General features: G+C 38.8%; 1 protein-coding gene and 1 long non-coding RNA gene across 2 annotated transcripts; one reads left to right on the forward strand and one right to left on the reverse strand.

The window, feature by feature from the left end:
* Positions 1–1,668: 1,668 nt before the first annotated feature.
* LOC111272281 (uncharacterized) lies at positions 1,669–17,793 on the reverse strand. Its single transcript, XM_022853637.2, has 4 exons — positions 16,960–17,793; positions 15,925–16,134; positions 8,291–8,491; positions 1,669–5,258 (listed from the first exon to the last, which is right to left on the reverse strand). The coding sequence occupies exons 1-4, from the start codon at positions 17,104–17,106 to the stop codon at positions 5,151–5,153; spliced, it is 666 nt and encodes a 221-aa protein (XP_022709372.1). The 5' UTR covers positions 17,107–17,793; the 3' UTR covers positions 1,669–5,150.
* LOC147751879 (uncharacterized) lies at positions 10,310–22,180 on the forward strand. Its single transcript, XR_015315671.1, has 2 exons — positions 10,310–10,773; positions 21,626–22,180. It is a non-coding gene; the product is annotated as an uncharacterized LOC147751879 (long non-coding RNA).
* The last annotated feature ends 3,263 nt before the right edge of the window (positions 22,181–25,443 follow it).

The following is a 25,443-nucleotide window of genomic DNA, read 5'->3' on the forward strand; positions in this document are numbered from 1 at the left end:
ATGTTCGATCAGAAATATTGCAGAAACATTCTTATGGCGTCAATACTACGCTACTTCTGCTGTCAGAAAGTACGTGAAGGGCTTTTTAGATAAAGAGAAAACAAATGAAACGCCGATTCATAAACGTTGCGCAACATCACTTTACTGAAAAACGAAGCGTTCGACAGATTACAGAATGCGCCTGTTGAACAAGTTTCAAAAATGATCCACCCTTATATAGCTTCTCAAGCGTCTAAAGTAGATATTCACTGAAGAGCTACAAATAAAGCTTGATACACTTGGCGTTTTTTCTTTATCTTTTCGAAGTACGTTCGAATACTTTTCGAAAAATCAGTGCGTTGTTATAAACATTTAGCCGACGCTGTAGATATTACTGAGTATCTTTGAACGTTATATTTCTCGATGAGACCCGCGATTCCGCGACAAGCCCAGTAATAGGCTCTTCAATTTTCAAATATTTACATTACAGTTTTTCCTGACATGTTACCAAAAAACGTGTGAAGAGAATTTTTTGAAACATACATTTTTTTTAAAACATTATTAAATGTTCTTGCTTATTAAAGGACTCTCTGACTACCCTTCCATTAAGAATAATCATGTATGTATTTGAAATATATATGTATGTATGGTACGCATCTGTATCCGAACTTAAGTCTATAAACATTTACCTGTTCATTAAAGAGAAGTTTCGTATGAAACTTCTCTCATTCTATCGGATGATGCTTTTTTGTATTAAGCAGCCAGATGTTAGTTGTTTGTTTGTACCAGCTTTTCGAATAGGTCGTTGTTTTTCCAGACATATCATAATGCGCCCAGGTAAAGGACTTTCGTCTATTCTTCTGCTGTGGAAATTATGTATAGCACTTGCATCTGCGGCAAATGTTCGGCAAAGTGGCCGATACTTGTTCTATTTAAAAGTAACCCTTAAAATTGGCCATTAAAAATAGTGCCGTTAAAAGCTAACCATAACGAAACGGTGCGACGGTTCCAGTAGAGGGAATAACATTAGCACCACATTCCTTGAACCATTCAAGGGTGCTGTCTATTAACATAGTATCAACCTGCTTACCCCAATATACCAAAACCCAACATACCACTATCTGGTTTGTACGGATGCCTGAAAGTGACTACTAGTCACTCTGCCATCATCAGTGGAAACGAATTTTATCAGCCTCTGACCCAGCTTCCCATATAACTATTGGTGCTCGATGTATGTGCAACGAGCTGGCAACAAAGCTCAGTATTCTAGTTAGGATCAAGAAAAGGTTTAGCATTTCTTTAATCATGAATGCCAGGTCTCTAAAATTTCTAATCTCCAGCTTATTCGTTTTTACGAGTATATGATACAATACTTTCTTTTCACACATTTCAATCATTGCGATAATGCTTACCATTAAGCCTAAAAACGTCAACATTGGCCTTATTGACAATACATATAATTAGGAATCAATATCAACTACGTGCAGTTTGTTCTGAAACGCTACAAACAAAACTTTACATATTTGTTACGTTCACCATAGTTCTAGGTCCTATGTACGAACCAGTCTGTGTCGCTCTGAAAGAAGATCGGAAGCATCTTTCATCTGAATAGTTCCTTACCAACGGTCAAATTTCTATTTTACTTACGTATTTATTTAGTATCATGCAGATGAAGCACTAACTCGAGTCTGAAGTGTGATTATTTTGAGACTGATTTACTTCAGCGGATTATTTTGGCAGATGAGTTCCCTTCAAGCACAATTTCGATGAATTCTTGAGTCCAAAAATTAGCGTACCTTAAACATTTGCTAATTTTACTACCCCTAAGTAAATCTGAAAGGATACGTGTTGGCATGGTATGAACAGATCCTTGGTAACAGCTTTGATAGCATACAAGGTACACATTGCATATATTGAAAATTCATGTTTTGTTTCTCATCTAATCTTTAACTTGGTATTATAACTAGATGCAGATGCAATGAATCGTACCTGACTCATGTTTACTGACAGGTGTTTTGGGTCGCCGTCAGCCATCGGTTGCTGATTTTTTAACACAATATAAAAAAAAATAAGTACTTTATTTAACGTCAAAGCATCAGGTGCAGCCATCTAGAAGGGAACAGAGTCCATTGAAGTGTTCCATGAGTCGGTACTGGAATTATGACCTATAGAATTAGCATCACATTGGCAGCACTGCCGATTAGAGATAGAGCTTGTTTGAGCGTGAAATGTAACGGCTGGCGTCAACCAACGTATTTATCTAGCGCGTCGTCACGTTATATGGACGCGTATTTTAGATGCATCACGATAAAGCATTTCATAGTCAAGATTTGTACTAAAGTTATTGTGCCATACTGACACTGACTTCTGGTAAGGTCATTTGTGCCACCTAGGCTAAAATGAATACACGTCAACAGGCTGCGGTGCGGCCACTCACTTGCAGTACTGAAATGGCCTATCCCCAACAGGTTGCCTATGAAAGGTTTAGAAAACCTAACTCGCTGTGATTAATGTCGATCGACGACGTTGCGTAGTACTTTGTCTATATTCTCCAATATATATATCGTATTATTTATTGGAATTCGGTGCTTGAGATTTATGATGTCTTAGAATCGGTATTTTCGCAGTGTATCTTCATTGCCCACACTATGCAGAGACTTCTGCTATTGCTGGAATAATGTCGCTCATACAACTGCTCTAAAAACGCTATATCTAGAAAATGTAATCGTGGATTAAACGCATCGGTAAGCGAAGGCGATAGTCAGATTTGTGGCCGGGGGTGAACAATTGCAGTCCGGTTTACTTGATCTCCGTTGACCTCTCCATATATTCTACGATCAATCGTTTTTTATTTATACAAAATTATGTTTCAAATAAATATAAGTTAGTTATAAATATCTGCTTTTGTACTATTACAAAATACAGTTATCTGATATTCCTGCTTTATGTTCAGTGGCTATCCAGGCACTGGGACTTCACAAATTTGACATTTTCTTTGATAAACGTACAATCTGCTTGATCCTGTTTTAAAGGCTTCGTGATAATATAAATCGCTTTCCCGTCGTACACTTTTTGCAGCTTACTCTAGTTTTTTTTAAATCAACTGACTTCAAATATGCATCAGAGAACAGAATAGACCCTTTTTACTCGCCCATACACATGAGTACACTTCATCGATCACGGCAGTATATCGCAGTTTCTCGAGGTGGTATGTGTAAGATCATATGTTTCACTAACTTACATTAAAAACGTACTTCGGTGTTCGGCGCTCCATGGTCCCGATAAGAAAAACATTTCGTTTACTCAGCGTCATTGCTTCGCCAAGAATTGACCTCACGCTTTGTATCGCCTTATATAATACTGATGCTGTATAACGAAATGTAATTCTCTGGTGTTTTGTTAATAGTCCACAGTTTAGTTGCCGATATAGTCTATATCTTGAGTGCAACCCTGTGTTGGTTAGCGTACAGTCAACAATGCTCCTAGAAAACGTATTTAGGCTCTATAGCTTTGTGCAGCGCTGGGCATTTTCTGTCGCAATCGGAAGGGTACTAAAAGACTGCTAGTATTTGCAATACTGCTGCTACAAAGACTTGACTCGGATGAACATCGTCAGACCCAATTCTCAAATAAACTCGCAGATGAGAGGAGCCATTCGATCCACTCAATAAACGGGCGATCATTGATTGTTGAGTGTTTTCGTCATTGAGCTCCTCCTCCCTGCTTCCTATCCTTGTTCCTCGCCAGTTATATTTGAACTTTATGTATACTTTGCCTGCTAGCTTGAATCGATCAGCAAAAACCCTTCGATTATCAAACAATGGTTAATGCCGGCGACATTTATAATTTATCTACTGTGACTAGTTATAACCACAATCTTTTATGCTGGTAGTCAGCATCGCTCACAGGAGATCCTTTCGTTTTGGTGTTACTTCTCTATTCCTCTAGCTTATTCGATGTAGCTTTTTTTTTTACCACATTTTAGGCTGCTTTGTTTAGCCTCTCCTTTAAAAGCGAAGGCTTGCGCGTTGAGATGTAAAAGCAAAAGCCTCAAAGCCTTGAAAGAAAATGTCACAACATGCTATGGTGAGGTCTAGACGGATGACTGCCCCCAATCCTAACTGTCGGTTCTGCGTTGCTGCGTATTTCCCATTCACTCGTTTTCGATCGCTTAGCTGGGTGACCGTTAGTTCGTATTGGCATCACTGCGTTACTCGCCACGATAAAAAGCAAAAGCGATTTACACCGTCTCCCTAGAGCCTCTCTTTTGCTTAATCTTATAGCAGGCCACACGAGTAAATGCCCTGTGCCTACTGCCCTTCGTGTGGCTGTTACCACTACACTGAAAAAGAAAAAGAACACCAAAGATCGTCCTTTGAAACGTCCTTGGATTTTTCTTATTTATTTTATTACATGGCCTTTTCTGCCTTAATTCTCTAATCTTAATTTCCTTTACATGTGTTATATCGTACGGTATTTGTCTGCAGTTATTCTTCTTGCTCTATTTCCACACCCGTGGCCTGTCAATAATACTTTACTGCGCCCCCGTTCACACTTCGCATAGGTAGGCGCAAAGGCGCAAATGATGCTTTTTTAAGTATTTATACAATATATGGTTCATGAGCAGATTTCACATCAAAGCCATATATATATATGGTCAGAACTGCCATTTCTTTTTTGTATTTGTGTCAAACTCATGTCTTTTATGTCACAAGCAAACAATGTCAAGGTCAACATACCAACAAACCATATAGGTGTCATCTGGCCTGTGCCACCAACCGTCTTCTTTGAACCACCTACCACCTAGTCGTCAATTTTCTGCAGTGCTCCTGCGCACCTATTTCCTCTTTATATATATATATATATAGTTGATTGACTCTAGTGAGTTGTTTGGCCGGTATCTTAACTAAATCGGAGAACGTCATTTCACGTCATCTAACTTCTGACTTTCTGCTTCCCGTCTTCCTTTGCCTCTTGTCCTTGCATTTTTTCCGTGCCGCTCTCATTCATCCTTTTTGGGCCTAGTGTCCTTTTTGTAATGCTTCAACTAGAGTTGGTCTTTTCGTGTTTACAGTCTTCTCTATTTGTGTCATTTGCAGTCCAAAGTAGAAGTAGTTCGTTTGGTAAAATATGAATAGGTATGAAAATGCGAAAGAGACTGACTAGCAGTTTCAGGCCGTTGGCTTGAGCAACAGGTCGTAGTTGATGTTTCGCCGCAGTGATATGTAGTTACGGAGAATGCATGCCATGCATAATAGCGACGTCGTAATACCCAATGCCTGTCAAGTAAAAAAAAAAAAAACTATGGTATCATCTGGAAGACAAGTTATTATCGTCGAATTTTCGACCACACCTCTTAACAATGGATAAATAATATACTGGTGAATGAAAGTGAAAAGCTCATTTGGTGGCTTATTATGTTATTATCTGTGGCTAGTAACTACGAATAGGGCCACTACAATTTGACGCTTGTTTCGTTAGGGTTTACAATTTGCTGCAACTAAGTGGGTTATGAAAGCTGTACGTAGACGATGAGAGAAATGTTTTACCTATTTAAGAAAGTGCTTATGGATATCTAAATGAAGTCAGACATCATTACCTAGTTAAGTAAAAAAAAAAAGAAAAGAAAACAACAGTACTAAACTAGTTCCGAGAATGTCAAGTGGAATTCATTAAGGCCCCTACCGTATGAAATCTAATTTTTACTCAAAAAAGATATACGGAAGATAATTCTAATTATGAAAGTCTTAAATGTTGGCTATCATTATGTACGAGCACGTTTGCTAATAAGAGGCACAAATTTAAAGTTTTTATAAATGTGTATAGATTGTATACTTCAATCCCGGGAACAAAACACTATTCTTGTTTTTTTTTCTCGATTCACGACTGACTTTTTTGAGTTGAAGCATTACACGTAAAAATCTCTGTATGTATCAACCGTAACGATTTCTGTAAATGCAGTAATATGGTTCGGTCCACGCGTAAGGGAAACGAACCCCAATGTTTTGCAAAAACTCTATTGATCACATTATTATTATTATTATCTCATATACAAAATGTTTGAGCCAAGCGAGCCCTAACGTGCGTCCGAATATAGGCCATTTTGTAAAATTTGTCGAATCATGAATAAAAGAAAATAGCACCCGTAATGATTTATTGGAAGATTTATGATAAGATGATAATAATAACCGATAGGCAATGTATAGATGAAATGTGCGTTTTATGTGCGGTAATTATTCCTTTCCTTTCCTTTGAACAGCATTCAAATGAACTTAAAGGTTTGTGACATTTAGGTAAAGTTGTTGGGAAGTTTAGCTGACTAGTAAAAATGCCTAAGACCTAATCCAGTCTTGACTACATAGGTGACTTTTTCCTTCAGGACTACAATTATTCTAAATTGTGGATAAAGGATAGAATAAAAATAACATTGAAAGGGTGCGTTGCACTGTCGATCTTCCTAAACAGCTAAATTGTATAGGACCATGTTTCACAGGAAAAGTACGCCTAGCATAGTTCTATGCAGAATAAAGTGTACAAATATCCGCCCGGTATACTGTCATTGTTGGCAGAACAGTGTCAAAGAAGAATAGATTCATAAACGGGTTAATTTTATTCGATTATCGATCACGTACGAAGGTAGGCCGAAATATAGGTTTTATGCTTATACAAACAAGGGCGGCAACTAGGCAAGCGATAGGACAGTCTGTCCTTTGTTGACAATCGGATATGTTCACAACGTGTTAGTGTCAGTCAAACATGATCCTAGTCGAAGCATGTACCTGCTGTATGTACATGCTTGACTGGTATGTTCTTAAGCTGGATGTATATAGGTAAAGAAAAAGCAGTTTTGAAAAAATTCATTCAGTAGTTAGATGATCAATTAGGTAACTTTGTTTTACATAAACCGCAAAAACGAAGCCAAAATTGTTGCAAAAAGAGTTGTTAAGCTTAAAACTAAGTTGTGTTTCTAGGTTTCATAAAAATTTATCAACTAAATCATCCGTGCATTCTCAGACTCCATAATGAACATTAAAAAATGAGGTGACAAACTGCAATTTCTAACCGTGGCGATTATCTAGAACTTATCCACACTTCAAAAAATGGATGCTATTCAATATTTTGGTAAAATTACTATCGAATTATTAACTTAGTTCTTGCAAGATATGCTTAAGTGCAGTGTTTATAAAAATGACTTTGATAAATTTTTGATAATGTTTGTATATAGAATATTAAGAATGCTTAAGCCCTGTGTGCCTCATACGCGTAAACATAAAAGTAAGTTGCAACTCGTCACCACAATATATTTAAAATAACGTGATAAGCACGTTGAATATGATGATTGACTAGCGTCTTCTGTATCAGAGGACATGGACGTATGCACATTTATATATGCCGTAGCTGCTTTACAATTTGGTCACTCTCGCTAATTTGTTGTTGAACGTCCGAAGCGTTATCATAGAAGTATTTTATCGGAGCCCAAAGTAAAGCTCTACTTAGAATAATTCTAGACCTAATTTTGACCCTAGGTCTGGTTGAGAGAGCCAGGGTTTAGTAGCTCGGACCCACGATTGACGTACTCGACACAATATATGTGATCAAGTAAAGAGGAAAAGGTTCCGGTTTGACACATTTCTGAGCATTTTTGCTAAAAATAAATTTTGACAAGCATATGTGTGATAATCATTTAACAAAGCCTCGGAGCAACCGAAACCAATTTACTGTTTAAACGACGTTTATGCAGAAACCTTGCATCCACTGTCGGTATCCCCCAGACTTCTCTCTAACCCACGTGCATAGCGTTTGACGCAATTTATCATGGAGTATCTTGAGCGATAGATAATGGAACGTATTATTGAAATTGGTAATTTCAAGAATTTGTGAAGTTAAATCGCTACTATAAATAAATAAACAAACAAATATCTGACTCTTAGCCGTAAATGTAGCGAAAAAACAAGTCGCTTGTAGCTATGTGCCGTGTTTTACGTTGGTGGATACTGCTAACTAAAGTATATGTTGACCCATAGTATAAAGTAAAAAGAAATAATTAAGTCAAGTGTATGCCCACTTTTCGAAATAAGCCAGAGAGTGATCATTAATGTTCCGCTTATGTAGATTGTATGCCGATATTGAAGTTTGCATTTGACGCGCACAAGGAACCCGCAGCTAGGGGGTTTGGCATTGGCTAAATGAACTATTTTTACAACGTAAAAACGCAAACCAGATACTATATAAATGATGAACGCAATATTGATTGTATTATTTAGCTATGATATATCGTCTATAGCCAGATGCTGGTTTGACTGGTACTAACCGAGGTGGAGAGTGTGTTCTCAATACTTTGAGTGCTGAGTAATTGTTGTAGAGATGCGTTGTCTGTACGTTCACTGAGGCTCAGTGCAGTGCCGATCCCTGTATTGACGCCAGCGGGAAGATCGAGCAAGGCCATTGCTGACATCAGTAGGATCGAAGAGCTCAATCCACACGTAAATGAGATGCAACCCGCTATCAGCTCCTGTGTTCATTGCAGGCAAGTCAGTCAATTAAATATTCAAACTTAAATTGTTAACCTAAACAGTTTAGTTATATGAAGTTAGTATATAAGCTCGTTCAGTTTCTCTATGTTTCGAATCCGGTATCGCCACTAGGCATTTCACAAGACGATGGGTTCGAACCGAGATCAAAACGGATTAGCAGGCAAACGTGTTACCCACTAAGTTATCATGAAGGGGGCAATGAGCCCAGTGGACATCAACAAGCCATACGCCGGAGAAACTTGTGACCCAGTCCATGCAGCTAATTAGTTAGACTTTAGGAAGGATAGCTGGTGTGATATTCCCTCTTTCATAAAGTCCAGGAAGTAAATAATGGCTTCTGCTGCTATTCCTGGGACTAAGAAGAGGCCAGGGATTGCCAGCTTAGAGGCCGCGATGCGGTGTAAATATACGAATTTTGTATAAAATAAGTGTTGTTTCAAACATACGAAGGATCGTGGTTTTTCTTATAAAGAAAAAGAAAAGATACTGCTTTTTGACAAATTGAAGATGTATTTCATATACGTTTCTTAGAAAGTTATTTAGCTCAACAACAACGACATAGAAAATTGAGCACCGGTATCATGGTCTTTTAACACCCCCGGTCTGTACAACGCTGTACAAAGAACAAAAAGTAACTTGGGAACGGTTTGTCAGGTGACTCAATTAAATGAAATGAGCTTCCCCAGAAATCATGGAATTCCAACCTTTTCAGTCCTAAACTGGACATGGTAAAAGCTGCATACTTTTCTAAAGTAACACATTACAGTTATAATACGTCCATGCTTCGAATTTTACGTCCGGCAACACCGTTAGGCATTCTATCAGACGGCTGGCTCCCAACTCGAAACGACGTCTGTCTGTGCCCGGGTTCGAACCTAGACCACAACAGCTCAATTAAGATTTTCATGTCCACTAATGGTAAAAGTTTTTTTTATTATGAACATGACTATAGTTTGTACGAGAAGTCCTAACTTCATTCGGTTCTTCTGTGAACCTTTACGACGGATTCTAGACAGAATCTATTTGCTAGGTTTCATATATATTTTTATACAACCATTGACTTTCATCTTGTCAATGGCAATCTTTTTCATATATCCCGCATTGCTGTGTTGGTAATAAGTTGTCAAGTTTTGAAAGCAACAAGCGTAACAATAGGATAGTCGCGAAAATAACCGAGCAATCAGAAAAGCTTTTCCTGCCTCTATATCCGGTTGGACTTGGCTTTTCTCGGTGTCTTGCTTATGGTTTTCGTTCGGGGCATTGCAAAATTTAATGTTTCTCTGGGTACACATATATAAAACAAAGAAAAAACGTTTGTTTTCCTTTCGTTAACTTACAGAGCATTGTGTTTTCTACTCACTGCAATTTCTCTTGCTATCTGTTTCTTCGACAGGGCACGACTTAACATGTTCATCAGTAATTCTTCTCGCTTCAATTATGAATTAGAAAATCCATTTCGGAAAATGATAGGTGTCCACTCTGGCAACAGGCCCGTCGACATTTTCACTCCGTTCCATGTACGGGCGCGCGTATTATAAATGACATTTTTAAGTGACTTTAAGAACGTTACCCTGCTCTCTTCATATACCTCTCTATCGAAGAAGTTTATACTAACTGTATTAATTTCGAATTCAATAACCTATATAAGGGCAAAAAGCGCGACGTTTTTTTATTGTCGACCCCGCTGAACTATATATATGAAGGTGTCGAGTCAGTAGGCAAAGAAGAACACTATGGTATTGTTTCCATACTATATTTATTAAAACGGGTCGTGTTTTGCAGTGCAGTGTGCATTTAGAAATTAATAATAGCAAATAATAATATTCTGTATTGTACATGTTTTATAAGTAAAAAGAGAGTGTGATATTTTACATGTATGCTTCGCGTAGCTATAAACAAATTTGTGTCACTGAGTCACCAATCGTCACCAGATTGCCGTGAACGGCTAATGCTTTCATTGATATTTTCCGCTCCACAGAAACCAAAAGCCGCTCTATAAGTTGATATCTAAAACAAGGCTATAGCTTTCATATTTTAAAAGCAATTTGTTTTAAACGTTAAAAAACATACCTTAGGACAGTGAGCATACACAGTGAAAGAGTTGATATGGCGTGAAAACAAAAATTCGAACGAATGTGGCATGTTTTACAAAATAGTCGCTATTAATTACCTATGGTACTAATGGACGAAGATGTTCATTTCAGCGGACCCTTCTGGCATCAAGGACATATCGTATTCTGTGAAACAAGCCAAGCTGACGGTGAGTAGACACAAACGATGTCTATGCACAAGCTGTGAGGCCCAAAAAGGTCTAGCTGCCGCTGAATGTTCGTTACGTATTTATCTCTGTGAAAGAACAGACCTCAAGTGGAACGATCATACTGACGTGGTATGTAGCAACGATGACAGGGACTCGTCGTGGGAAGTATCTCTGATGAAGAACCGCCACGTTAGGTTTTTGTGCTATTTCCATTGAATACATAGAGCATCATCATGTCCTAAAAGGGAATAGAATTTACCAGGATTCCAAGGAATTTCTTTTATTTAAAATAGTTTCTACGAGATTTCTTATCAATTATCTTGTGTTAACTCACATGTAAGCGTTTGCCCTGCGCGGAATAACGCGTTAGGTTTCAAAAGTGGCTGCAGCATTGGCGTGTGTTCGTCTTTACGGTGTAAAGCAATTCGTGATAAAAATTTTTACTAGATTTCTACAATCAATCTACACAGATCGTTGTTTAGGCGATCTAAACGTTTCCTAAATCGTTTTATTCTTCCAGACTAAAGCATCATTTCTCTTAGATCATCTAAGCTGTGACATTTCTTAGAGTAGGATTCGAAGAACACTAGCTAGGGTAGTTAGTCTTCCACCGTGATTCAAGGAAGCTTTATCGTTGAGTGTCTGAGCGGCCTTCTCTAAGATATCGTCACGAATCCGCCTATGAAATTTTTGAGTTGTCGAAAATACGAAACGATTGGCTATCCTAGTAGTGTCCACTGGACATAGGTAATTTCATTTGCTGTTGTCTGATCTGAGCCGACTTCGACAATCAGCTGTTAATTGTTATGATCGAGACCACGCTAGCAGCCTCCGTTGAATAATAGCCTAACGCAGACGAGATCTGGCCTATGCTTAAGCTTTCAGTATTTGCGACAATTTTTTTAATCTGACTTGAATATGCCTTTTACAAAACGCGATATGAAGATTTAAAACTGTTCTTGACTCTAAGCCGTACAAGTTTATAACCGTTTGAGAAAATCCAGAATGTACAAAGCCGGACAATTCTGTCATAATAATAATAATAATAAGTACAGTGGATATTTATCTTAAGGTAGACATTACCTTTATTAATAGCTTCCTTGTGAATTATCACAATATATAATACTAATCTGGCTGTATCCTTAAAACATCCTTTTCAAAACTTCGCGGTTCACCGATAAGAGTCGCTTGCGGCGCAATCATTTAGATTCGAAACGCAGATGTCTATTATTAAAATTTACTTTAGTTTCGTTACCGCACTGCACGGGCAATCGGCGTACTTATCATTTCGCCGAAAAATCTGTCGGACCAGGAACTGCCTCGAACCTAAAGTACCTCGATACTGAAATATACATTTTGCTATGTGATAGCCACAATGCGTGCATTTATTTGATTGAACCTATAACGTTTATCTCGGTATTTATCTGCATTTAGTTTCAGAAACATGACTGACTGATGTTTCTTCTATACCACCAGCTAAAATTGCAGAATCGTAAATGCGGCTCTGACATTGATATGGCTGCTGGACTAATTGACTTTAGGTAACATAACATCGCCAATGTGTCCGAAAAGTAATATCATACCACGTTTGGTAACTGGGGCTTTGTAACTTATTTAGCGATACTTCCAATCTTGTATCGCAGAGTTGCAAAGGCAACCATCGAAAACAGAAAAATTATTCTGAGAAGGTAACTTAGCATACCTCTGGTGGAAAGAGGACCCTTGTATGGAAAATAGAAACATAGCAAAGTTAATGTTAGTTATAATAAGTTGTAAGAATGTAAATACTGTAGCGTACTAAAAACGAATCCAAATTAATGATAAATTAATGCACTAGTCACTCAAGTTGAGTATCCAATGCGGACAGAGTCTTGCTTTGATGGCTATATTTTGACTATGTCGCACTTTAAGCCACAAACGATGGATCCCAATTGAAAAGTGCATATCTTTGGATGTTTTTTTTTGTTCACGCGGTAATCACCTCTTGTGCTTGCTTCATGCGAAAATGCAGTCCAAGACTATATAACTAACGGAAAAATCTTACGTTGACCGCCTTCATCCCTTTGATTGAACTGATTGTGTAATACGACTACGTGTTTACTTTACAAAAACTTTACGGAATTCTGCCCGTCTCCTTTCGAAGGGTCGATTTCTACGTCTGATGTTGGTATTGCGTACCCTAGTACGAGGTTTTTCAGCTTCTTTTAGGTCGTGTAAACATTGGCGCAGTTTGATCGGCTCGCAGCTGTGGGTGGAATTATTGGCTACTGTATACGATACGATACGATTCATGTAAACTCGCTGGGGATTATGCATTCCTCTCTAGTCTGTTTTTTACTCTTTATTTATTGCAAGCTTATAGCCATGGAGTGCATATTTGATCACGACCGGCCTAGGAGAACGATGTCGAACGGAGCAAACATCCAATGCCAATGGGGACTAACCAGCACGACATAAACAACTGACTGTTTGACATTACTTATAGCTTATGCGTCGTGACCTTTCTACATATGCCGAGTATAGCGATTTGGAACCGATCGAGAGCGCAGCGATCTCAAATAGCTTGTTGGTCTCTGATATGTTGTAAATAAATTCCTAGAACTGAAAAGAAAAGGGGCAAATAGAAAGTCGATCTGAGATATCAAGAAGTATTTCTTGGGCTGTCGGCTGAAGCTTCGCTGGTTCCGTCTTTACCCAGACGCCACAGAGGAGAAGCAAGTACTACGAAAGTGGAAAACTCCGTGAAACGCGTCAAGTGACGCAGGCAAGCATATGCAATTCAAGCAGAGAATAGCCGCCGCAATAGAAACGATCTTGTTTCATTCGCAGTGTTAAATATACGAGAACACCTTTTCCTTCCCAAAATAGGAAGGTTACCGCAATGACCTACGAGTCTCGCTTGTCATTCTAGCCTACGCACGTATTGCAACCGAGACAAAAAATACCCAACTTCCGTAAACCACGTCCTCGTTTTGCGTACATAAAGCTCTCGGTTTCATAGCATTTGCGAGGACTTAGTGAGTAACCGAGTACCCCCCTGTCCATTCAAAGGGCTATGCTCTGTCATATTTCTTGCTGTATCTCGCCTGTAGTACACAATTTAAAGGTAGCAAATTTATTAGTGACCAAATTGAGATAATTGAATAACTTTTGAACTAAGCGTTGCGAGCAGACGTAATTTACCTGGTAAATATTCCAGTCTACTGTAGACTTGTGGGTAAAGGTCGACTGAGTTCATTTCAGGAGAAGCCAGTGGTGGAAAAACATCTTTTAGTTTTTTTTTTTTATTCCTCGAAGGCCACAGTCCCGCGGAAATGTGGTGAAATTAGACAAGGGCGTTTTAAGCGAAAATGTAGCATATGAATGGGGCAAGAGCGGGGATTGGAATGCGTAATGTTAGCGAGGTCTGCAACTAAATGTCAAGATCCAATGCGAAAAACGCATTGCCGCAATCAAGGAGATTGCAGAGCTTGAGCTTTAAGGGATCTCTTGGACGAAACGAAAAATCTGCCTGGAGCATACGGACACCAAAAACCAAGCGATCTCTGCCGCTAGCCGGAGAGATACCAAACGAGAGAGCTGTAGCGTCCTTGAAAGAAATCGAGTTCGATGGCAGTGTGAACTACTGTTGGATACTATTAGGTTCAGACGAATGGAGGTACTTGCAATAGACATCAGGGATTGTTACGATAAGATACTCGCCGAAAATGAAACAAAGAACGCAACCCGCTATCTCGAGGTCATTAGGAGCTTCATGAACCGTTAATACTGCAATTAAAAACACGCAATCCGGTCACTTGGTGACCATTGCTTCCACTTCATCACCATTTCTTAATTTTTTCCTGGAGTGGGCAGAGAAATATCTGAGATTGGCTTTAACCTACTTATTCGCCCAATTTGCATCCGTGTGATTACGGATCTTTTCATACCCTGCAAAAATAACTAGTAGGCAAGCACATCCTATTATCGGCTTACTTATAATTGGAAATATAATATACAGGTATCCAGAAGCTGAACGTCAAAACGCCGAGACAAATGTATGAAAATTAAAAAAAGAGCACCTATAATACATATTAACTCATCATTCTAGCTCAACTAGTTTAAGAGCTTCCCGATGTCAAAGTCCGCCAGATTCGCTTATAAAAATCTAGTAGCACTTCTTACTTAGTTTAGCCCCTTCAAATTGACCGAAACTAGATGTAGATCGTAGTAACAGTAACCACATTAATGGTATCAAAAGTACAGCATAGAGACACACTTCTGTAAATTAATCTCTGTTAATCTTCTGTAAATTAAGTCTGTGAACCTTGACTCATATAACACGCCTCGCGGCGACATTGGCCTATACAGGATATGTTGGACTATACAGGATACCGCCATTCAGGTACATATGAAACTGGATACCATCGATTGCTTATTTAACAGGGAAATTCAAATAATTATTTGGGATATTTAGAACCCTGCTTCGCATAGCCCCGCAGAACTCGATGGGGCTCTGTGACAAAAAAACGTAATCTCTGATTTAGCTAGTTTGGTACTTAAGGATTATGTGGTATCATCTCCTCTAATCAAAACCATGAATTTTTCTGCAAAAAGAACCCCAATTCTGATCCATGTAACCGTATATTTTGGAGCCATATAGGCCAAAGACATAGACATGTTTAACAGACTTTTCGAAAATGAACTACTGGTTATAAGATTCTGTGGCAAACATGCTGGCATGGCTCTTTTCTAGGTAACGGTTGTTTTCAAGAGTCAAGTTCCGTGAATGTTGCGCCTATGGCTCTCTGTTTCCGCTGCTCCTAACAGAAGAAACGACTGACGCTCACAAAGCTCACTGATCCAAGCCCCAATCCTTTAAATACAATAGAATTGTCTTGGTTATACATAACGCTTATGAATACTTTTCTTCATACTTTACCATCTCTTATGTACATATTAAGCGATGAGGTCTATTGTAGTTCCACTGCAATCGGGATTCACCTTAGCCTACGTTTAGAGACGAACAGTAGCTGACTGTGTATTTTGCCAACGCATTGAAAAAGGCTCGTAGGGAGTTTAGTGTTTTTGGTCTCCGTGTTTGGCTTTGGCATGCTGCAATGATTATCAGAAACCATTGTACATGCAGGACTCCAATCTTAATTTACTTACCAGAATTGTACTTGGAAGAAGTACGCTACTGAGTGGCGATAGGAGGTAGGAAAGTAGGATGACGGAGTGCAGTACAAACGCCGATAGGTGCGTTAGGATAAAGTTGATTTGACGCGAGGTACACGAAAGATGCCCAGGCAGCTGCTGGTTATTCACCGCTGTTGGATGACAGGTATTTAACATGCTTACCCCGCAATATAGACACAGCACCTGTATATCGAATATATAGAAAAAGTACAGACGAAACGTACACCCGCTGTCAGTGATGTTCCCTGGTTTCCCATTTTTGCATTCGCTCGAGTCATGTTCATCGCAGAAATACACAGAGCAATGCAGCAAGAATAAGTCGTGACTAAGGCGGGCATAGCGAAAGAATATCTCTATTTAGAGGTGGTGTAAGATCTGTTTAACTATAAGGGTTGCTTAACTTCCTTTCCTATAAAGTAGTACAGAACTAACTATTTACATGATTCATAGACTCTTATCACGGTAGGACAGGTCCCAGTTTCTGTTAAAAGAAACACGTGGGAACAACGAAGTGAGGACACACCCCTCGTAAAACGAGATGCAGATAAGTACGTAAATAAATAACCATATAAAACGTTTACATTGTATTCTATTGGCCTATTGGAACCATTGCTTACTCTACTGAAATAAGGGTAAGCAACGTTTCTATCTTCGAGAAATCGACGACTAACTGACATATTATAGACTCTAGATGCTAAAAAAGATGTGATGGTTTCCGCCAGATGGCATTACAACTTGTATGCTCTTCCTTCAAAATAGTAAAGCCAAGCAGGCGTCTAAATACTTATTTTGTAACGGACTGAATTAAAGGCAAGATAGGTTACACAAAGCGTAGGGTTAAGATGTCCAAAAAGTATATTGCAGGATAGAAGGTCTTGATAGATGAATAGCAATGTGTCAAAAAAGATGAGTAAAAAAAATAATTTTATTTGCATAAAGGAAGCAATCTATTTTCTAGAAAAAAGTGCTACCAAGTACGTTTGCAGGTTAAAAAAAAGGATAACTTACCACATGAATGAGTTTTATAAAGCCGTCCACTGTTTTGAGGTACTTAAAGTTTGACGATAGAATTTGACTGCCGATGTGACTTAACGAAATGGGCTTGCGTACAGGAGAACAGAACTGTAATGTTCCGTCGTCTGCATGAGGCGACATCCTTAGACGACCCCGACGGCGGAGCCAGCATCACAACTGACCATAACAGAAGCGTGTGTTCATCGGCAACGTAAACTGCATGCCAAGGTTTGACGCAGAAGGCAGGCCGCGCACGCCTCAGACCACAGCATGGCACCACGCGCGGCGGTTCGGGATCCGGCGCGCCAAAATCGGCAATTTAAGAGCTAGCAGCCGAAACAAAAACGGGAAGCACTCCAAACGGAACACTAAATATCGATGAATGAGACGTTAACTCAAAACCTTTTTTTTTTTTTACACTCCTTAAACCACAGTTGGCACTCTCCTAAAAATCGAAGGTGAGCCAATTAATTATTTTGAGTATGTTTCGTCATGCGTCAAAGCCTGAGGTATCACAAAAACTATCAAAACTGCTGAGACTATCACCGCATGTTTCCTATCCTTCTGCTTTTGCCGCTAATTACTCAGGCGAGTGTTGCTATTCGTCACGCATTGTAATTGTGGAAATATCACAGCAGCCCTTAACGTTGTTGAGCAACAGGATGATCGCTTAAAATTTGCTGATTTCATTGAGTTGCCAGTTTGTTCCAGCCTAACCGCCCGCCGTCGCCTTATGGACTCGTCCAAGGCGAGGCCAAATCCCTGTCGGTGACTTCTCTTTCCACTTCGTCAAAGGGACAAAATGGCTACCTCGTGGTATCTATCCTTCCGTTCGACGTGAGGAAAAACGAAACGAACACGTTACTGAAAGTGGAGAGGGGGAATGGAGAGGGAAAAAGTGCTTGCGGGAAGCTTCAACCCCTACGTCGTAGTCTCTCTCACTCGTCGCTACTGATTTGAGTCGAAGGGAAAGCTCTGGTTGCTGCTGCCGCCCGTTCCTTCCTTTCCCTCATAACATTCTGTGGATGGTGGGAGAAGGTAGCGAACCATCGTTGTTGAAACAGGCTCACCCGTCTACCCACACATAGCATATGCATACACACATACGGTGGGCACACAAACCAACACACCACGACAGACAGAAAACAGCCTCTAGCTATTACCGAGAAAACCAGGGTGGGTCGTCTTTCCTGTGCTACTGTGCTCACGCCTTTCATCGTCCTGTATGCGCTATTTAAAATTATCACAGTGTCGCATGATACAGTGAACCTCCCATCCAAGACAGATGAGCAAACCACATTAGACTGAACCCTCGAGAGGCCGGCCACAACAGAATCAGCCGGGCATTCATGGATTTACAAGGCATGCATAGAGGAGCACGCCGTTTTAACACTAAACTGCAAATACGGCGACTAAAATGAGGGCAAAGGTGACGTGATCTGTTACCTACGTCCTCGCAACTGCTCATCGGCCCCTTTATGTACTAAGATCATAACTTCGTCGACAATTCATCATTTATAAGGAAATAAGGCATCTTTTCTTTCTTCTTTGCAAGGAAACAAAGAAGAGAAAGTTGATAAAGAACTGGTCTAAAAATACGTGCAAATATGTGTTTCTTCCATTGAGGTTAAAGGAAACAGATGCAGTGCTCCGATTTGGGAAGCGTTTAGAAAGTGTTCAAAAACTCCAAGAAGATGCAAGTCAGTAAAAAGTGTCTTAATATGCACATAAATGCCATTTCCAAAAATAAGTTTAAGATTCACATAATCTTAAATAGTATAGATGTTTGCAATAATAAAAATAAATACAAACACTGTTCTTTAATTGCCGTTTTATGCGACCTTAACAATTTTCGCTCTTTTTTTTTCTTTAAGCAACGAAACTAGAATTGCCTGGTTTAGTGAATTCTATATGATTTGTACATTTGCGTACACTTGTATAGGACCTCTGTACGATTTCTCACGACGCTGTGACACGGCCTTTACGACAACGGCCGTTCTCATCATATTCCTAAATTCTCGGTGCGTGCCAAAGACGACACCCTCGACGTAGGCTTCCATGTTAGAAGGTTATACTATTAGGTCAGAAGCATGAATTATAGTCCACTTCTGCTCAAATTTGGCATATTAATAGTGTACACTATTGTGCATCATTTTCTAGGAAATAGTATAAGGAAGTTCACAACCTTCAACATTCAATCATAAGAACGTTAGAGGCTAGCGAAATTTTGGCAATAGAGGTTTCGAAGGAAAAAGAATGGGCCACAAAATTACGGCTAAGCAAAATGTCACACGATGCTTCGTCAAGTTCAAAAAACATAAGAAGAGTTATGCGCAGAAAGCTAGATCGTCCGGGGAGAGCCGGGAAACCTGACTAGGATGATTTCGGCCTGGGAATCCGATGGTATTAGCCGCTCTCTTCTATCAGCACTAAGTTGATTCGAAGTGAATCTTCAGAGACTAGCAACTTCGACGAAATTAGGTCTAACCGGCGCGGCTGAACTTCAGGCCCAGCCGACATAAAATAGACGTCAAGTGCTAATCGTGCGTAAACTGCACAGTGCACCATCACATCTCCTGCATTAACAATAATGATCACTTTAGTCGAGCAAACAGACATAAAGTATTTAAATGATATGTGTTAGATTGGTTTAGTTAATTAATTGTTGCTATAACAGTGGTTAGTTGTACACGGATTGATTTGAATTGAACGACAAATCCCCTAGTTGTCTTCACTATGTTGGTACTCAGCGGTATTACAGCAGCGGCGACAACAAATGTCATCTCAAATCGAGGTGAAATGTGTTAGCCATCAGCGTCTTTTAGTGTGAGAATATAAATTTAGGTATAAGAATGTGTACAGATTCAGTTTATCAAGGGGTTTCGATTGATATCAAGACCCCCGTACGTGGACCCTCATGTACAAAAAAGGATACCATTCGTTCAGGAGGCCAAATTTTTCATTAGGATTTCCACCACACGATAGTCCACTTTGGCCCCTCCAACTTGTCTCCAGGCGCCGCTAAAACGAACAAAGGTAAATTATTCAATAATTTGAAAAATAGAAAACGGACCTCATAGTTGGAAGATGGCAGGTAATGGTGGAAGATAGTAGATTGCCGATATTTTAAGCACGTTTGAAATACGTACTCCTAAATGCGTATATCATGAATAAGACTGAACCATTGAAGCGAAAAGTAAAACTAACAAATACTCTCCTTGCTATTTTCTTGTTGTAAAACAGTAGGGCTATAAAATGGGTGAAAGACTTCAGACGCATCCTCTTCGACCATCAGTAAATATTGTATTACTTCAATACTTCAAGTAGAGAGGTTGAACACTACATGGGTTCAGCCTGTTTAGCTTCATTTAAAGTTTTTAGGTTAATTCAGCGGCATACCATCCGATACGGTTGCATCTTTAAACTTATTTCAATATTTTTTCATTATTCTGGCTTTGTAAATTCTGAACTTTGACAGAATGGACAAAGCTGAAGATACGTGAAAAACATCGTGTCGTTTCAGAAAGTTACTATAGTTGCTTCGAACTTCGATTTAATATAACTATTTTAGTTAGTTGCGACCAAAATAGCGATAAATCTAACAAAAGAAAATTTGAACTTCTTAGCTTTAACGCAAAAACTCGGACTTTGCTCTTATTTGGTAACCTGCGAACGCCAATCAGATTAGCAAAACATTGACTCTTATGTTGAATGTTATAACTACGACGCACGTATCTTTATACCATTGGGTATGATTACGTATTGACTTGGCTGTCTCTTAAAATTAGCACTAGAAATTAGCACTAGAAGCAAATGCTATTCATAATAATGCACCTCTAATATTTACGGAATCAAATTAACAGCGCGTGTTTTTAGAAGGCTATTTTGTAACTAAATCTACAAGCACAGGGGTACACTCATGAAACGAGTGGGTGCACTGAGGTCAACGTTGCATATGGAATGATTATAGACAGAAGAGTTGGGGTGATAGAATAAGTCTATATTTCGACTCATTTACTTCTGATCCCTTGTTTGACCTTAGACCGCCGAGATCGCCAGATGCAGTTAATCTAGATTGCAACTGGTAAAGCTATATGAAGAGTCTAATTTGCGAACTTCGCGTTGACCCTTTTCAGAAATAGCTGCGACAATCGCGTTCTTGACGACAGGATTTTGCTCCTGATCGTATTTAACATGCGTTGTCTTTTTTGTCGGTGCAAAGCGTGTGTCACTAGTAAATTATGACCATCTTGAGACTCTATTATGATCTTGGCCGACGGTCGAGCTAGGAGCGTAACAAGTTCCAGAGTAACAGCATTATTTCCAAAAAGATAACCGATATTGATGGTTCAATGCTTCGTTAAGCCAGTTCGGCATCTCAAAGGTACCTAGTGAAATAGCATACAAAACAATTGCACAGGCACGTCTAGATAGCACGCTATTGCAATACTTTTATTTTTAAACTAAAAAATGATGTTTGATGACTTCAAAATGTATCTTTATCGCTTTATCACTGCTATACAGAAATTACGTTGTCCGTAGAATATGGTGATTTCCACTTCACAGTTTTTCGTTTGTTTAGGAACAAGTGTTTATGAATCGTGCATAGTTGTCGTCATCGTTCTGTCACAAAATTTGGTTTGGGGTTTGGACTTTACAGGTGGATATGTTTGTTCACAAGATCGTACCCTCGACAACCGTGATTCGCCTTGTACCGAGGCTAAAGATTTGCCGAAACAGCTGGATGTGTTAGTGAGGTATAGTACAAGGACGTTGTAGCAGAAAGTGCCGCTTGAAAATGGCTTGCTCTGTTCGAGCATAGCTTTTTCGGCCTAAAAAACGTACTTCACTGGGCCTTTTGAGCTCGACAAGCATTGCCTTGAGTCGCTTCTCATCGAATGTAGTGGTTAGATAAGCCAATAGATCCTCGCTATAGATTGTTTAGTGTACGCGAAACAAACCTGCTGGGTTAATTGGACAGTTTTTAACACTGGAAAAAGTTTTTTTTTTCGCCTGATATGCTTACCTTTGACACCGGAACGCAAGATAACATTCTGATTTAAACGGAACGGTGGTAGCGATATTATAGAGCAAGCGCAGAGCTTGCCAACGGTACAACACGAGATTGTGAGCAAATGGAAAATTAAAGAAGCGACGCAATAAGCAAAAAAAGCAATGCTTTTCAATGAAAGACTTACTGTCTTAAATAAATTGAATTATCATAATAATCAGAGGTAAAAGACGGTCTCCTTCATTTATAACCAGCATCTACTCATCACTTTGTAACCAATACTTCTGGCACAATGAAACATTTTCTTAGGATGTTTTCTTGTAATACTTGCTATATCTCCCTTAAAACTATTGGTGTATTACTTCGGCCCCCATGGGTTTATTGTAAGAAAATCAAGCGTTAGCCCCGTAGTACTTGGTACTGGTTACAAATTTCGAGCTACGTTGTGCCATGTTTCAGTGTTCTTAAAAGGGCCATGTACAGTTAAACTAGGAGGAACGATAGCGCATATTCGTTTCTTGCAAAGCTTGCTAACAACACATTCAATGGGTAAGAATGAAGGCAAGCACCACCTAGATCAACCTTAGTCATCCGTTTGGCTGAAAATTTTTTGAAGATTGTAATTTTGTATTTGTCCAGCTTACTTCCCCACTATACAGGTTATGCACTACGGACAGATATGGCAGTAAGCCTTCTGTGATACATTTCTTTGATATTTGATGAAGTTTATCATGTGTGCCTACTAATGGTGCTCCAACATAATACAGACAAAAGCACTAAGAAGCAAACACGATTGGCTGAGGGCAGCTTATTGCCTCGCCTAAAGTATATACTGTTAAGTATATCAGGTGTTGTTGGTGGGAATGTCAAGTATAAATTGTGCTCGATCCTGATTCCGGAAAAGAATGTCAACATTCCAACACTCTGCTTTAGTAGTTCAGCACACCTTTTAAAATGTTTCTATTCTAAGCTAAGCCTTTTATATATACATATATTTCAGACCGTTAAAAGTAAATATTTTACTATGAACCCCTTTTTATCTCGTCACTTCATGCTCGATGGGGTGAGATCATGAATCCATTATTTCTGTAGTAGTTTCTCTATGAGAGGATATGAATGAATTAATTATGTTTTGTCACAGTGAACAGAAGTTTCGTGTCACAGCCATTGTTTGAGGTGTTCATTCCATAATAGTTTTACTATGGCTTATGCTCGATAGGAATCGCCGAGACGAAACAAGGCGCATGCAATACCTCTACATATTCCTTACGTTTGCAAAAATTGAAATAAGCATATAAAATAAAATATATAAGAATTGTATTCTAAAAGAAATGTCTAAAAGAAAAGAAAGCTTATTATATTAATTATTTATTTTAGCACTTTTGTTTTGAAGCCTTAATACAGGCGTCCTATGGTTAGCGTAGCTCGAACCGAAGTGTTAATTTAGTGGAGTCGAACGTATGAACTTGAATATTATACAGTTATGGTTAGGTTCATTAAAAATATGTGGGTCTGCATAACGAGGTTATATGGCTTGTGTGATACCCGACTATTTAAGTGTCTACGTAGTTTTTTATTTTGCAAATAATATGTTATATTACAGCTGACCACAACGAACCGATAGTGCAATAATTTAGCCCTGTGGCAAAATCAATCCGTTCTGCTTTTACCGAAGAGCTACAATATTTCGTACCTATCGTGTAAAGAAATGAATGCTCTGACTGAATACGGATTACGAACGCCGTCATATCGGCTCTATGGTCAGTCTTGTTTTTTCGTATAATGAATTGGCTGCGTTACTTACCCGCATAGATGAGCAGTATATCGGAATATCTTTCCTCTGGGAGAAACTGGTAGCGCCCCCCGTGGATTAAGGTAGAAGCACATGTTTAAAGCCTTGCAGAGCCATCCTTTTGTGACACATAGAGGGAAGCACATGTCCTTAGAGACGCTCCGCATAGTTTCTCGTGTTTTTTTTTCACGTATATATATATATATATATATATATAGTATTTACTGCGTAAAGCTGCCAACATTTATAAGCTTATATAATATATTAATCTACTAACGTGCGATTATCGGAAAAGTAACCGCAAAGTAATATATTACGTAAATTGATTAGCATTATTACAATTGTTTCGATGCAGATTCAGGCTCTACTAAAACATCTCATGCAGAAATGTCGTTTTTGTGTGCTGTTTAAGAGAACGGGACCCATTGTAACCCAATTCTTTGCCCATTCCGCAGATAATTACCTAGGTCAACTATATCACCGTGAAGAAAAGCTCTAGGATATTAGTACGCTACAGCATCATATGTACTATTATATGTTCGTATGTTATAAAACTGTATAGGTAAATTCTTATAAATAAGAATTTACTTATACAGCGTAAACCAGCGTTTTTTCTTGATTTCACTATCTGTGTTATTTTGCTATTTCTTATAAAAAAAAATAGTGTTGATGCAGAATCATGTAATGGTGAGGCATCCCTGTTTTCATAAGCTGATGTTAGTAGCCGTCCCGTTTATAGCTCGATATAGTCTGTTTTACCTAGACGACAAATAACGCTTATCAGCCTAACGTGAATAAAAAAAAACATTGTATTTAATAGTTTTATATTTCAAAACGTGAATATAATAAGATTAATGGGATTGTGTTTAGGATAGACCCAAGCGTTAAGCAGTAGCTTGCTTGCGATTGTGGATTAAAACCGGGTGTATAAAGAAATACCTAATGCCTCACAACCATTCATGCTATGGTAGCTACGAAATCTGGTTTGAAGCGGGATACAAAAGAAGGAGAGCAGTCTTGAAAAGAATAAGCTAACCTATGATAGTCGAGCCACATGTTTTTCCCACATGTAATACGTTTACCCAGGGGTTTCCTGTGCGTAAAAGCATTACTAAATTCGTTAAAAAAACCTGGCTAACTACCTGGTCAACAATTTGGAGCGTATGCTTTTGAATTTGTTCACATGTAGCTTTAAAAAAATGACAGCTTATCCCCTAAGGTAATGGTCGTTGTCTTGCAGCTTTAACCTATGCTCATTTTCTGGAAGGCAAAAACTATTTAGACGTTATTGTGCCATAGGGCCTGGCGCTAGCATGTCGCTAATTATAGTTACCTAAGCAATTAAAAAATCGCTTTCGTTAAAAAAAAGTGGAACAAAAGTCTTGAAGAGGCAAGACTTTTCCTTTTTTAGCCTGCACATTATACTCATGTCACATAAAAGATTCTTTAATAAGTGGTGATGAAAAGAAAAATAATCAACAGGGGTTAGCATAAACATTTGCTCTCATGAACAACTCTGAGTCATAATAAAAACATTTTTTTTTACGGTAATAAAAATAAATATAATACATGATAATCCAGGGCAGAAGTGGAACAAATTATATATATATATACACATGCTATTGGAAAAATAGGGAATGGATAAGCTAACAGCTATTCATAAAAAAACTATATA

This window comes from Varroa jacobsoni, unplaced genomic scaffold, assembly GCF_002532875.2.
Source record: "Varroa jacobsoni isolate VJ856 unplaced genomic scaffold, vjacob_1.0 contig01941, whole genome shotgun sequence".
NCBI lineage: Eukaryota > Metazoa > Arthropoda > Arachnida > Mesostigmata > Varroidae > Varroa > Varroa jacobsoni.

Bases quoted from the DNA above. Each gene is read 5' to 3' on its own strand.
- LOC111272281 (XM_022853637.2), bottom strand. From the start codon at position 17,106: ATGTCGCCTCATGCAGACGACGGAACATTACAGTTCTGTTCTCCTGTA. The intron at 8,492-15,924 runs GTAAGTAAATTA...CAATGAACACAG, and splicing joins TTCTTCCAAGTACAATTCTG to GAGCTGATAGCGGGTTGCAT. The intron at 5,259-8,290 runs GTTAGTACCAGT...TTTACTTGACAG, and splicing joins AGAACACACTCTCCACCTCG to GCATTGGGTATTACGACGTC.